The sequence below is a fragment of the Parambassis ranga genome, chromosome 21, assembly GCF_900634625.1.
Source record: "Parambassis ranga chromosome 21, fParRan2.1, whole genome shotgun sequence".
In the NCBI taxonomy this organism is placed as follows: Eukaryota; Metazoa; Chordata; class Actinopteri; family Ambassidae; genus Parambassis; species Parambassis ranga.
In genome coordinates, this window is record NC_041041.1 from 3090330 (window position 1) to 3106025 (window position 15696).

Here is a 15696-nt window from a genome sequence, read left to right on the forward strand (position 1 = left end):
GTCAATACAAGACCTTTGAGGCAAGTTTTTAGTCCGTGTCAACAAACCGGAGAGACAGTTGAGTGCTGCGGCGGAGAGACAGAGGACTGTAGCCTGATGCCAGTTTAGACTGGATGCTGCGCGCTGTGTTTTTATAATGTTCTTCAATCATGGTGCTCTGGCTCGTTAGTTAGCTAACTTGTTAGCTAGCGTCTGCTAACATAAGTCCGTCCATCAATGACGTGCTGATTAACATTACACTAAAGTAGGAACAGTGGTTTAAAATGGATGGATGAAGTAGGAAGACTTTGCTCTGCTAGTTTTATCATTTAAAACACGGTAAAAATAGTGATTATTATTTTTTATTGCCTTTATTATCATCCATTTAGCAGCCTCTCTCTTCACTTATTGCCCACAGCCCCATGACACATAGAGTTGACTGGGTACCTTTAAAATATGTTTGTACTGAAAATGTAATTTAACTACACATTATTTTGAATTTGATAAAGATGTGTAATTTTAAGATTTCTGTGTTATTATAACCTGTTTATATATACTGTTCATATATCCTAAAATGGAAATCAATTATGTACACACGTGTATATACATGGATTAGAGTAGGTAGATCATTTTGACTTTGTCATTGCTCGTGAGCCGAAAAAGTGTGGCCACCCCTGGTTTACAACATGCGTGATATGTACGATCTTTTACAGTACAATAATGTTTATACGTTCATTTTTATGACTTTTTGTGAACTACAGCCTTCTTTTTTTATTCCGTACTTTAATTTTTCCAAACAAAAGTAAACATCAAAACAGAATATGTTGCATTTAAGAACGTGGATTTGTCAAACTAATCTGTAGTAAAACTATTAAATGTAATTTTCCAACACTAAATGAAAAACATGTTACTAGTACAAAGTACTAACTGTACGGTACCAGGACCCTGAAAACGAAGCAGCTTAACAGGATTCAGTCATTGCTTATTTTATCAAACTCTTGCTTTTCCAGCTGAGACTTGATCAATATTACATATTTGCTGTATTGTTACGTGAAAGTTTCTTTAATCTGGATAAATTCTGCGACGCTGCGGCGCTGAACACAACTTCTTGAACAAATCCATTTTATTCATTTAAGCTTGTTTGATCTTCGACTTGGCTGCACCATTCCACTTTGTCATCAAACTGATTCTGTTCCCAAACTGGTAAATGGATCCTTCTGGCAGTGAGAGGCTGAAACCAGCGGAGGGAAACATGAAAACGCTGCGGTCATGAACACTTAGAGCCCGCTGGATGGAGCTGCACCAACAGTCTAACCCGAGGATTAAAGCCCAAACCAAACAGGCCAAACACAGCCACCATAGACAGCCCTTATCACTACTACATCTGTCATGTAAGCCTCTGCATGAATTATATCCAACAAAAGAATGTTGTCGAGGTGCGTGCAAACGTTTCTTTTTAATGCTATTTTGACACAAAGTTCGAAGTCCCGTGTTTGTAGATGGAGCAGATAGATTTCTGTAATTGACGCTGCAACAGGACAGAAAATGAGGTGTTTTTATTAGATAACTTACTCGGATTAGAACAACACAAGCTACATGCTTGAACCGGCTAATGAGTGGAACATAAACAGGAATGTGAACTTAATGCCTTGAATTTTCTAAGTTTAAAGTCTTGACACTTTCACTGCAGAGAAGGAAAAAAGGGGGGAGGGGGGGTACGTAGTGTTGACCCAGACTTAAAATGTTAGTTTTAATATAGTTTTGCACTGTTGATGACTCCAGATACATTTATGAGCATTAGCCTACAAAGCAAAGCCGAGTCTAGCCCAAACAAACTGGGATGAAAGGCGGCCTTTGATCCACGCCCGACCGTAGTGACTTCAGCACTTCGGCTCGATTGTTTTCAGCTGAGGTTTCTCTGGGTGGCTTCACTTCAAGCTACAACTGAAACTGCCGGAACAGGATTTACTCAGGATTTAAGAGCCACAAAGTTGGTTCACAAAAGGGGGAAAAAAAAAAAACACTCCGCTACACCAAACAAGAGTTGTTGCGAGCATAGAGACCGTGACAAAAAAGCTCCAACTTCATGTCTTTGAGCTAAATATACACCGTCTTTTCAGGCCTGTAAGCTCTGTCATTTCACACCATTACCAGTGCCCCGTGGAGCTTTACGTTGAGGCCGCATTCCATCTGATCATAGTTGTGTGTGACATTTCAAAGAGGATTATGAGAATGAAATGTGATAAAAACTATTTCCACGTGACCCCTGAGCACTTGACCTCTGATAGGACCAAGGACTCAGACTTTGTGGGACTTCGCCACAGTGCCGCAGCGTGCCGCTCACCACGACAGGCCCCAAAGAAGATTGTGAAAATCGGCTCTAAAAATATTTAATCAACATTAAAACCAGATGTAAATTTTAATATCCAGCATCCAGCAAATGTCCCCTCACACTCCTCTCCTCCTCTTCGCTTCTATTAATATATTATTGTGTGTTTGTAGCCAACACAAACAGCTTTATGTGCTCGAACATGTTGACAAAGCAGCTATGGCTCATTGGTGGTTGATGGATGGCTGTGTGTGCCTTGCTAATTATTAGTACACATAAAAGGATGCTGTTATTTCCAGACGTGGCCCCAGCCGGAGGGGTCAGCGGGTAAATACGGAGCCATCAGTCTGCCACCATATCACTCAATCTTGATGTATGAGCAAAGAGGTACAAATTAAACGTACAGCGACCTTCCAGGGGGTACCGCGCTCACCGGGACGCCATTTGGACTAATTCCTGTATGTTCAGACAATAAGCCACTATAGCACATGGTGTAATTACTTTGTATACACACACACACATCTGGAGTGAGGCTCCCAGAGGAGGCTAATGCACAAGTATTTTAGCAAAATGTAGTACGCCCGTGTGTATGTGTGGAACAAGTGTGTGCCGATACAGTCGTTGACCTTCTCAAAGTTAATCACTGAGATCCACACTGAGGATCCCTCTCTCTCTCTCTTTTCCCCTGCACACTTCAGCCATCTTGCTTCTATTTGACGACATCATGGCCCCACTTTCCATACCAATAATCTCTGTGTCACTGTGACAAACGCTGGGAGAAAGAGAGCGAGATGTTGTGTACCACACAGGAGGCGCCACAAACGCAGCGCATCTGGATTTTATAGCAAGTCAATTTTCTCTCTTTGTGGGCTGGTGTGTGTGGCACAGATTGGATGTGATGAGCTGGGCTGGACTGGTATTGATATTGATCCATAGGTTTGGGACGGTTGCTGAGCATCAGGCACAACACCATGTAAGTTAGAGGGGGTGGTGGGGGAAGGTTAGTCCTGGTCTTCTCTCCAAAAAAAATGTGGTTAGCGAAGTTTTTCCAAGTCATTTACAGGGATTATCGTCCTGTTTGTGTTCTCCAGTGTCTTTCCATCTTTTTTTTTCCCCCATCCATTTTTTTAAGTACTTTAAAACTCCAGTACAAATATTTATAACTTTATTGATAGTTTACTTGTACAAGATGTACATTCATATTTTGTGAATCAAAAAGGGGGGGAAAAAACAAACTGTACGATGATTCATGTTTTAGGCATGCTTGCATATGAAATGGTAATCATTTTTAATGGGTACAACAAATTCCATGGAGTATCATTTAAATTCAACCATCCCTGAAATGTTTGTAAACTCGGACACGCTACATTTTCTTTTTTTTTTTTTTTTTTTTTTTTTTTTTTTTTTTAGGCAAACAATGCACTACAGCCACACCTCCTAAATTCAAAAATAATTAAAAAAAAAGAAAAACATACAAAAATAAATGCAAAGCCATGTAAAAATGTACACTTGTAGTTCAACTATTTCATCTTTCATAAACTTTCAGACAAAATAATAAATAAAACACCCATATGTTTAATTTAAAATGGAGACATAGATAAACATTTCTAAATGGAGGTCTGTTAACAGAGGATGATGTTTGGAGGACGTGTTAGAGGTACATAGACCTGAAACCCACCTACATGATGACAGCTCTGACAGCAGTGTTAAAATTAAATACAGTCTGAAATATTGGGAAATTAATGATGAAATATCACATATAACATGCAAAAAATAAGCTAATTATACCATAAACAGCCTGGTTTGGGTTGTGGTGCAGATTTGTTGATTTAATTTTGAAATCCATATATTTTATTTTATTTTATTTTATTTTTTTTAATTCATTCTGCAGCATCCAAAAAAACTGTGCTCATGTCTTCCTCAACAGCTGTGCCTGATGTGTACAGAGGAGGTGATGGTGTGGGGTATGGCACCTGGTTTTTTTTTTTCTTCAACTAAACAAAATATACACTGCCGTAGGAAAAACAGTATGTTTGGCAAATGAATTCAACACTCCAACAGTGCGTGAAAAACAAAACAAAACCAAAACCAAAAAAAAAGAAAAGTCATTGGGTCTCTTTATCGTTGAGGATTAACTGCTAGCTGTTTTTACTTTTTTGCTATTTACAGTATTGCACTTAAACTGCACACCATTGCATTTCAGTTTGACTGATGCTTTCTTCATATTTTTCAAGAATTACAAAAGAAGAAAAGGAAAAAAGAATCCCATTTATACCCTTTATACCCAAGATAATGTCCTTTTTGCTGATCACATGACAATATCAAACCCCCACCCTGCTCCCACCCTTTTAATTAGTAAAGTAGTATCTGCTTGTAGTGCCATTTGTAAACACCCACATACAAGACCTGAAGTGCAAAGGCTATCTTCACTTCTTTACCCAAGATACAACACAATAAACAGAAGGAAAATAAAGACAGAGAGGGAGAGAGCGAGCGCACACTGGGAGGAGAGATGCAAACACATGCCCAGCAACGCAGAGCAACGTCTCTCCACTCTGCAGCAAAGGAAACAAAACGGGGTTGTTGCTTTTGTTACAGTCCGTAAGAGGAAGAAGGAGGAGGAGGAGGAGGAGGAGGAGGAGAAAGATATCAGGTTGTAATGGAGGCCTTTGACTTTGAAGGGCAGTGTTAAAAACAGTTGTTTATGTCAGGTGTGGACGGAGACGAGTTCCAGAACGGTCCTCCATTAGAGCTCATGCACTCGGCAGCAGCAGGGAACACAGTGGTTGGAGACAAATATGGCCGTTTTTTAAAATTTTCTTCTTTTTTTCTAGTGACCGTTGGGGGGGAGGAGGAGGAGGGAGGAGGGTTGTAAAGATGAGAGTCGTTCCAAGGTGGTATGTGGGCCTGTCCCCCCCCCCCCCCCCCCCCCCCCCAGCCCCCAACCCCAAAGCTCAACCCTCTGCATTGTCAACATGGCGGCAGCCAGCGTCGGCCGAGGCTCTGCTTTTTGGCCCTGCTGCTGCCTGCCAGTTTGCTTTATTCTAACATCTTCTGGTCTGATGGGCCCCGGGGCCTGGCCCTCAGACAGACATCCACATGTGTTTGTACGGTCCTTGGGATGCGATCTGTGCCTGGAGTGGACTGAGCCACTGGCCCCGCAGAAGTCCTGCCTGTTGGGCGAAAAGTAAAAGGTGATTTCATTGGTATTTAATTACCGTTTCTCTACAAGTGGTTTGTTTTGGCAGCTGGTTTTGTGACAATTTTCTCGCTCCCTCCTTTTTTTTTTATTTTCTTCCTCCACTGTTCTCCCCCTGTCTCTCTCACACACACTCTCTTTCCCCCCTCTCTGTATGTGTTCCTCTCTTTCATTCTCACTCAGTGTTTTTGTTTATTTTAGTTTTAGCTGTGAGTGTCACGGCCCTTTCACAGGCTCAGTCTTGTGTGAGAGGCGATTATGGGCATCAGGCGAGCGGAGGGGCAGCCCGGTGGGGTCAGAGTCCCAGAGCCTCGGTGTGTTTTCTTGCCTTGAGTCGCAGGTCGGCGATGCTCGAGTTCTTGCTGTTGCTTTTGGCAGCTGCCGCCGCCGCTGCCGCTGCAGAGGCCGAGTCAGCGAGGGATGCAATTGGTAGTCCGAAGGGAGGGGGCGGGAACATCAGGTAGGGAGCGTGAGCAGCCAGGTGAGGGTGCAGGTGTGGGTGGGAGTGGGTGACCCCGTCCAACTGGAGCTGTGCTTGGACCTGCAGAGCAGCAGAATGTAAAGTCAGTCAGCGTGAGCGCCTCAGGGCATCTGTGTGTGTGTGTGTGTGAGGATTTAGGTTTCACAGTCTGACACTATTAAATTCCCCCCTCAAATTTTACCCCCTCAAAGCTGTTGCTTACAGTGTGTTTTCTAAGAAAATAGTTAAGGGCTGCACTCTGCGCTTTCGCCCTTTTTTCATGTCAGCCATTCTAAAAGTTAATGAATCATACATTGCTCTCAGACACCACATCCAATTTAATCGTCTAGAATCAAAGTGTTTCTAGGACCCCGGTACAGATTTGTTTAATTCAGACTGAGGACTCGGTTATACCCTTGGAAATATGCAGTCTTGTTATCCTGATTATGTATTCAATTGCATAAATAAACAATTTTGCACTAAAAAGATATTCACATATTTGGAGTTATAAATATTTATCCAGACATATTCCTGAGTCAAGGGGAAAAAAAGAAACCATAAGGAGCATAGGATATCAGTTTTCACATTCTTGGCAATTATTTTATAAGAAGTAGGTGAAAATTAAGCATCCGCTTACTTCAGAGGGAGAGAACTGAGCCTGTTGCCATTTCTCATGTGTTTCAAACACCACAGGAAGAAGTGGGAAAACTCGAGTATTTCAAGCTTTCTTCTTCTCCAACCAAAATAGAAAGTTTTCGACTTTTTCACCTTGCATAAAAATACCAAAAAGCGACTGAAGCTGAGGTTGTTAAATGAAAGGGAAAATTCATTTTAACCACAAATGAACAGATACAGAAGCATCCAAACAAAACCCAGCACAAACTTTTCTACAAATGACTGATGCAGCGTCATGAAGTGGTCCTGTTTGTTTTAGGTTGCACAAAAAAAGGTCAATATTTCTCCAGTTCTTGGTGATAAAGGACAAGAAGACACTGCAGCTACAAGTCGTGACCTCACCCAACCACTCCACAGTGTAATATCCGAGTCCATGCATGTCCTGCTCCAACCTCATGCGGCTCTCAGTATGCAGGCCTGGAGCCTCCACCCCTGCCAGTGCAGCTCAACGCCAATATCCATCAGAGCCTATACTCCACTCCCCACTTTCATCATCTCTTTTTATGTGCTCACGCCTGCCGCACTGTTGGCTTAATTAGGCCGCCGCTTTTCACCAGGGTCAAGCAGACAACGCGGCAGCCGCGGACGCAGAAGCAGATAGCAGCAGATCAAATGTCTGACCACCTCTCTGCTGCCTGTGCAGTCCAGCAGCAGCTCTGCTCCGACACAGCCAGGAGGTGAAAGGTGCACCAAGACACCCTCACACACCCTCCCCCCTCCAACACACACTCACAGTCTCTCATCACATGCATCTAATAGCTGCACATGAATGTACTAATATAGAAGGCCTCCTCTGACACAGATTCCACCACACATTCCTGAGGAGAACACAACTGTTCGCACACTTGACCTGTTTTACAGCTTCCTCAGTTTTCACCACAAGATGCTGACTAATCATATTTTTTCCTGCATTTTAATTTGCTAAAATATATATATATTTTTTTTTTTTAAAAAGCATGGCCTACCTGCTGGAAGGGCATCCGGAGGGCACCCATGTTGACATAGGGTGCTACTCTGCATGCATCCAAGTGACTCCCGCTGCCCAGAATAACACCTGGAGAGAAGGGAAAGATGTCTGTCAGACAGCCAGACAGTTGTTGTTATGTGAGATGAGGAGGTCACAGATTTTTTTTTTGTTGTAATTTACACATGCAGTCAAAAAGAGGTCAAATTGTAGAAGTGAAATATATATATATGTATATATACAGAGGTAGGGGACGTTTACCTTTGTGCATCTGGTTTTCTTGTTTTCGACATTTTGCTCTTCTGTTCTGAAACCAAACCTGTAATGGAAAAAACAGATAATCTGTTTAAAACACTTTTTATCTCTATTTACTGACATTTCTAAATAGTTAGAATAATATCAACATTTAAAAAGGAGGATATTTATTTGTTCACAGCCAAAGAAAAATAAAAGTCAGCTTACACCTCCGGCTGTTTCTACAAAACATTATTTTATTCTAAAAACAAGAAATAAAGGTTTATTGTTAAAAATAAATGCAGTTAATCAAACACAGAAATATAAGTTATTCTAGAATCTAGAAAAATAAGAGAAATATTATAAAATGATTCAATCAATACTATTACAAGAATGCTGTGATGATATTTCGTTTGAATATAATAATAATTAAAGAAACAAAATGTCCACCGTCCAATTTGCTGACTGTGTTTGAAGCTGCAGGCTGCTGCAGGCCTATTGTTAATCACCATCAACTTAATTTGCCTCGTTGAATAACATTATCTCCCCTCCCCTTCGACCCCGCGATGATTATCATTTACAGATGCGAAATTAGCGGCTGGTCCTGAAGACCACAAAGGACGCAGAGTGATGAGGATGATGATGAAGAGGAGGAGGAATCATGGTGCCATGGAGCCGCATGGAGCGACGTTTAATACTGTTGTCATTATTATTATTATTGTTGTTATTATTATTATTATTATTATTATTATTGATGAACGTCCCGGGTGAATCTGCGTGAACGCGTCCCTCAGATAAATATTAGACAGGCCGAGAGATCAATTCCAATTACGCGCCAGTGTGTTAAGCAAAGTGAACTACACTGGTTCAGACAGTTATTTCTTCATTAAGGGCCACTCAATGATGCGCTTCACAAATACCCTAATCTCATTTCCTTTTTGATTTTTTATTAGAGACAGTGAATAATGACATTTAATTTAGCAGCGCGCCAGAAACCCAAAGATATTAGTCCTAACCGAATTACTGCCTGCTCCTCACCAGGCTCTCATAACTTTCAATTAGATTCATTGACAGCTGCTCGGAGCGCAGGTTCACAGCCTGCAACACACACACACACACACACACACACACACACACACACTGCATCTGCAGGAAACACACCTCCAAGTGTCTTTAAAATGTTAAGAAGAGAGCGTGTGTTTGATCAGAGAAAAGGCGCACACGCATGCGTCTCTATCAGCCATATTTACACCTTTAAATTATTTTAAACGAACAGACTTTATTAGCGATAATTGCAGCCCGTATATTCTGCAGCTCCAAATGGTCCTAGCTGCAGCTTATAAAGCTCTGAGATGGGGCTTATTCATCCGATTAGATGTAGCCGAACAGCAGCAGAGTTGCCCCAGAATTGAATTATTTCTAATCTGTTTTTATGGGGACACTACATCAAGCCAATGGCAGATATTACAAAGAAAATGAGGAGGGATACGAGTTGACATAAGAGCGCGTCCCCTGAAGCAGCCATTCAGGCTCTTCATTCATTTTAATCATTGGCTGGTGGGTTTTTTTTTTTTTTTGCTCCCCCTAAGGCTGCTCGGATCGTATAGGAGGAGGCTGTAGGCTCTGCAGGCCTACATCCCGGATGATTTCCAGCAGTTTACACTTGTTTGGCACGGAGGACTGACACCAATCCAACGCCTGTTAACACACACACACACACACTTTTTGTTTTAATTATTTTAACCACTGCATCACAGATGCAAGGTGCAAAACGAAGAAGAATGACTCTTAGTTAAATAAATCAGAATGAACGTGTGCAGCAAATTTACAGACACGCTGCAAAATCCATAAATAGATCAAGTGGAATTTAAATTCAATTTTAGGCTCAGGTTGTGATTTCTATTTCTGAAGTTTGCAGGTCAGCTGCTTGTGAACTAATGTAATGCTGTGCGCACACACACACACAGAGTGGCTTCTTTAAATTTCGGAACAAACATTTTGAACAACACGACTGAACCATGAGCGTAAACTCAGCAGGATTAATAACTAGGAGAATTTCTGGTGTATTAAATTATTAAAAAAATCGCAGAATAACGTCATAGGATCTTGTTTTTATGTTTAATGAGGCGTATTATTTTGGATTTTCTTTTATAATTGGAATATAAACAAAACTCCCACAAAGCGCGGTGATGCCACTGAACATTTCACCCACACACACACACACACACCTGCAGCCTGCAGCGTCTCAGAGACAGCTCGGGTCCCCGCAGATAAAAACCCGCCGTCCCCGCTCTGATCCTCACCTGCACCCTGGCCTCGGACAGTCCCAGCCGCTGGCTCAGCTCCTCCCTCATGAAGGCGTCCGGGTAGTGCGTCTCGTCAAAGAGCCGCTCCAGCTCGTTGAGCTGCTCCAAGGTGAAGTTCGTGCGACTCCTCCGCTGCTTCAGTTTGCCCTGTGCGTCCTCATCCTCGGACTTCACGTCCTCCTTTTTCTCCTTACACTCGTATATTCCTGTTTTTTTTCCCCCGCGCGGGTGGAGAAACAAAAGGAGAAGATATGTTTATTTTAAAATAATAAACACTGTCTCATTCACACACATCACGTCTGCACGTTAGTGGGCCCTTACACACTTGGGGCCCCTGGCAGAGGGGCCTTAGGCCTGGCAATTTAACAGCAACACACACACATTACATGCAGCCTGTTTCTTGAAGAGAGCGAGAGAGAGAGAGAGAGAGAGAGAGAGAGAGGCCTGTGGCTGCATTTCCAGCCTCCATAAGTCAGCGTGTAATGTCAGAGCCGTTATGAAGGTAAATCAGTCAGTGCATGGCCGGTAAGCCTAATCAGGCTAGAAGCGATTTAAAGAGCAGAGAAATAAGCTTCGACTAAACGGGAAAGATTTAGGTCCAAATCATCACCTGCGTGAAACAGACGGAGCTCGTTCCAGGCTATAAATACAAGCAGTAAATCCTAATGTTTCCATTGTTATTAAAAAGTCTGTGATTCATAATATTTTCAGTGTATTAAGATTAAGATTAAGAAACCTTTATTAGTCCCACAATGTATATAGGATGTGCTATTTTTATTATAGGCTATACTGTACTGTTAGTGTTATCAGTGTGTTGTTGTTATTATTAGTAACAAGGCTGACAACTGCTGCAAATTCTGAACCGTTCAGACACATTTTACTGTTTGTAGTTAGCTGACGTGAAAGTGTTTATTCCTCCATTTGATTTTATATAAATACTCTTCAAAATAATCCCCTGCGGACAAAACTATTCCTCCTCCTGTGTAGGCTGGATTTAATGGCACAAAAAAAAACCGCACGAGACTTTTCTTTTGCGCATGTTTCTGATTTTTTTTTTTTTAATCAAAATTACCCACCACATGTTCACATATCTGCCTCTGTGCACATTCTGTGGCTGCTGAGGGAGAGCAGGCCTGCCCAGCTGTTTAGCACTATTTTATCAATAAATATTAAACAACAGGCTTTAAAAAAAAAAGGTCCATTTTATGAGGCTGCTCATGGGGCAAGTTTGTCAATTTACGCACAATTTTACATGTAAAAATAGATTGGAGTGACTTCCAGGTGCACACTGTGGAGGAGAATGGAGATCTGCAGCCTATACGTTTTAAAGGAGACGCTGCATCACTATAATATTTCAGTTAGAGCTCAATATAATAACTGCAACCTCATGAAATGCCCATAAGAACAGTCTGTGTGTAAAACAAAGCAGAATGGAGAGGAGTGCGGCAGCCTGACGCACACTTGGTGTGTCCTCCAGGAGGCATGTCAGATGTTTTAGTGTTGGCACAAAACTGCCATTAAAACGATGTTAAAGTCTGCGTTAAACTGCGCGTTTAATCAAACAAATATGTTGTAAAATATAAGAAATGCTATTTTTTTTTCTTTTGTCTGAAAAGAATCCGCGAACATGACGATGAGGAGAAGAAGGAGAAGAAGAAGAAGAAGGGCCCGCCTCCTGCTATGTAAAATAATCACTATATTAACAAAAATGATGCGTTAACTTTGGATAACTACCAGAACTGAAGGTTAGATTCGGCTCTTTTTACGCGTGGATTTGGACGAATTGGTGGAAATAAAGGAAAATCTCGCTGTCGTTACAGCTGAACTTCCCCGACACAAACACGCAGCATTTCTTTAAAAAAAAAAAAAAATACAATGAAATGGAAGCCTTACCCTCTGTCGCCCTCGAAACATTAAAGTCCTTCAGTTTCTCCTTTTCCAGCTCGACGTGGTCCTTGAACAGATGCACCGGGCAGTGGTTGCTCTCCGTTATGTCCTGCAGGTTTGTCTCCGGGCTGCCCAGCTCCCTCGCCCTTGTCAAGCCGCTCTCCAAAACTTCCCTGTACGTGATACTCTCTTTGCTGCTGTCCTTGGTTTTCTGATCGAAAGATTTCGACACGAATGCCGTAAGTTCTTCCATGGTTCGCCTCTGTCGCTCAGTAGTAGTGGTCCTGGTCGGGGAAATCCACCGTGAATTGTCAGTATGTGTAATACACCAGTTCTGCTCACGGATACGCTGGTTTTTTTTGGGGGGAAGGCTGGCAGCAGCGATAGATAGAAGGGGTGGAGAGGAGGTGAGATCACTCCTGCTGTTGTGACTGTGTATTTGAGAGCACACTATTTATACACGGCCACCTCAGCCCAGCCCCCCCAACCCCACCACCCCCTTCTTCCATCCGATCTCTGTGTCTTGAGCAATTACAGCCGGCTCGACTTTGCAGAATTCAACTTTCAGCAGCCTTTTTTTTCCTTCTTCCACAAATCAATGATAGAACTGATGGAGGCGGTTAATTGAATTACGGGGTCATTAAAATGCCTACGGTGGCTCTCTCCTGCGAGGAGGCTGTATATGGCTGTTATGTCTAATTAATTCGGCGAAAATTTAATTAACACGATTAGGAGATACAGATGCTGGGTTAGTGCAATTTACCCTTGGTATATTTTTTTTGTTGTTGTTATTCTTTGTTGACTGAAAGCGTATCTGTGCTCCATATAAAGCCACTTCTTACTGCCTTTGGTGTATCAGCTGATTGGACTTCACTAAAGTGGGATTAGCACACAATTCTGAGAGAGAAATGAAAGCATGGAGAGAATCAGCTGTGCCAAATCAGCTTTGGAAAGTTGCTAATAAACTGAAAATATAGAGATTTGGCCCAACATAAATACTTGGAAGTAATCCTGATCACATGAAACATCAAAACAGATGTAAATTACAGCTAATATTTAAAAAATATATATTTTATTTTTCTAAATTCCTTGTAAATTTTTTGATTTTTGTTAAAATATATTTCACATAAACCGATAAATCACAGCCATCAGCAGCAACAGATACGTAATTATAGGACAATGTTGTAATTAATATTTGTCTGTTTTAAATTCGAGTCCCTTTTGAGTATTCACTTGTAACCCTCTGCGGCTCCTGGATACAAATATATGGGCGAGAAATCAATAGATATCAGCAGTGAAAAAATGTTCCCTCTATTTACAGGATTTTCATGGGAATAAGTGAGCCCATAATGGCTTAACGTTATCTAAGTCGTTCATCAGTCCAGCACACAAACACAAAAGGCCGGGAGAGGAGTGTGATCCCCCTGGGTCTGCCGCCCTGAGCGGCCCGCCACTGTGAAAGTCTCATATCTCAGCTCTCTAATGACTCGGTTTGATGTCTCTCCATTTATCAGTGAAGCCCGCTTCGCATCAGTGCGCCTGACGCACAAGTCGAGGTCTCCCCCATGTGCCATGAACTGCGCCTTTTGTTGTTAATAGACCTAAATCCTCTTTTAAGACGCAAATCTGCGCTCCCATGTCGTGTGCCACCTTATCAACCCACAATTTAGAAAGCGAAATAATCCACCAACAGGGGATCCAACAATTAAATTACAGGAAACGTTCAACTTTTACGCACAACTTCTGCACGCGCCATTTAACTTAAAAATTGAGATTATTTATTTTTCCGTGTTCAGTGGTCCATTTGATGCGTAATTAAATATATTCCTGTTAGATAAGGGAACATGTGAAAATACAAAAACTCAAAATAATAATAAATAAAAATAAACATTTTCAGCCAGCCCGTGGAAATAAACAGCTTTACCAGCTCAGATTCAAACGCGGTTATTATGATCATTTTTTTTTTCCTTTGTATTTTGAACACCACCACCACCAAAGTCTATTTCGTATTCTTCAGTGCAACAAAACATTCTTCCAGAATAATAACGGAAAACATATCGCCAGGAGGCCAATAGGCAGCACCTGTTTAATATGAATGACGAACGCAGCGCCCAATTAAAATAAGACAACCTGTAAAAAAAAAAACCCACAGCAACGTGTATCTGTGTGGTTTTTTTTATTCTCTTACATTTAATTTAAGTTTATTTTTCAGGCAGATTTCTAAGCTCCTCTTTACCTCTAAATATATTATTGCGCAGGAATTATTGCACGTAATGTCACAGACAGCAGCCATGTGTTGTCCAATCAGCAGCAGCCTGGAGGAATATCAGAAGAAGTCCAGGAGGGATGCTCTTTACGCACCAACGCTGGTGTCGCTACAGTTTAGTGGCCAAAAAACTCTTAAAGGGGCCTCAATCATATTTCCACTTGCCGTTCATTCCACACGGTTCCAACACCCCGCCCCCTCTGCTGCACGAGCAGGCGCCTGGTATTTTTTAATTATTCAGTATTTATTAGTGATAGTGTTTAGTTGTGGTTATTTGGGCCACAGGGCAATTAACACCAAAACATCCTATTATTATTATTATTATTATTATTATTATTATTATTATTATTATTATTATTATTATTATTATTATTATTATATTTCTGAAATATTTCTTAGACTTAAATTTGTAACAGGTAAAGTAATCAGAATTTATGAAAAAGACACATAATCTGCTGGTCTTTTTACTTTATTAAATGATCTGAAAAATATCTTTGAGTCCTAAAACCTCCACCAGGCAGCAGAAAAATCCTGTTTCTTTACAACTGCCATTAAAGTACATTCATGAGGTGACAAGCAGTGTCTTTTACTGTCCACAAGACCTACAGTTATGCCCATGATCGCCCATTGCTTGCTAATTAGGGAGCTGAGGAATTCCTTCTCTACCTGCCTGTGAAGGCTTTGGAACATTATCAAGACATCAGCAGACTTAAATGAGCCTGTGCTGGCTGGTAGAGAGCAGAAAGAGAGAGAGAGAGGGAGTGAGAGTGAGTGAAGAGAGAGGGGGGGTACAGAGACGGGAGAGACATACTGTAGCAATGGAAAGCAATGAGTCAAACAGGATTGTGATGCTCCTGTTGATCATACATCAGATTTGCACATCTGCGTGGATGTTTTAAATATTAGATTTGAGCTGCTCTAGAGCTCTGTGTAGCACATGTAGAGGCTTAAATGTCCTGCCACATTTCAGAGCTTCAGCTCGCCCTCCCTCGAGGGTGAGTCTAAGTGCAGATATAACCCTTTTGGAAATTTGCCTACGTTTGAGAGGAGTCCCGTTAAAAATGCCTTCATCTTATATGTGTGAATAAAAGATAATAAATGATGTGTTTTTACATGCACCACCCTCTGCTCTTGGCAGCTGTGTGAAACAGCTGTGATTGACCAAATGTTCCACCTGGCACCAAGAGAGAAAATGTAACTTAAAAAGCAACTACTGCACCTCTAACTTCTAATATAATTTCCATGAACATAAAGCCTTTTTTTTTTATAAGCACTCAGAATATCATCATTTTGTTCTATAGGGACGGGCGACCAGCACAAACAAAAAATGCAATAAAGCGCTTGAATTTGATTCAGCAATGCAGAGACACTGTACAGATGTGGACCTGTGCAGAAAC

At 41.5% G+C, this 15696-nt stretch overlaps 1 protein-coding gene across 2 annotated transcripts; it reads right to left on the bottom strand.

Annotated features, from left to right (window-relative positions):
- Nucleotides 1–3683: 3683 nt before the first annotated feature.
- shox (shox homeobox) lies at nt 3684–12446 on the bottom strand. Of its 2 annotated transcripts, none has more exons than XM_028394429.1 (6): nt 12040–12446; nt 10144–10352; nt 7868–7925; nt 7608–7696; nt 5836–6048; nt 3684–5481 (listed from the first exon to the last, which is right to left on the bottom strand). In XM_028394429.1, the coding sequence occupies exons 1-6, from the start codon at nt 12284–12286 to the stop codon at nt 5392–5394; spliced, it is 906 nt and encodes a 301-aa protein (XP_028250230.1). In that variant the 5' UTR covers nt 12287–12446; the 3' UTR covers nt 3684–5391. The 2 variants fall into 2 exon arrangements, with proteins under 2 accessions (XP_028250230.1, XP_028250229.1); XM_028394428.1 differs by having other exon boundaries at nt 7608–7717.
- Between the last annotated feature and the right edge of the window lie 3250 nt (nt 12447–15696).

Coding starts and splice junctions, on each gene's coding strand:
- shox (XM_028394428.1), bottom strand. CDS start 12,286: ATGGAAGAACTTACGGCATTCGTGTCGAAATCTTTCGATCAGAAAACC. Junction 7,926..10,143: donor TGTCCGAGGCCAGGGTGCAG/GTGAGGATCAGA, acceptor TTTCCATTACAG/GTTTGGTTTCAGAACAGAAG. Junction 6,049..7,607: donor TCCGGATGCCCTTCCAGCAG/GTAGGCCATGCT, acceptor GCTGCTCTGCAG/GTCCAAGCACAGCTCCAGTT.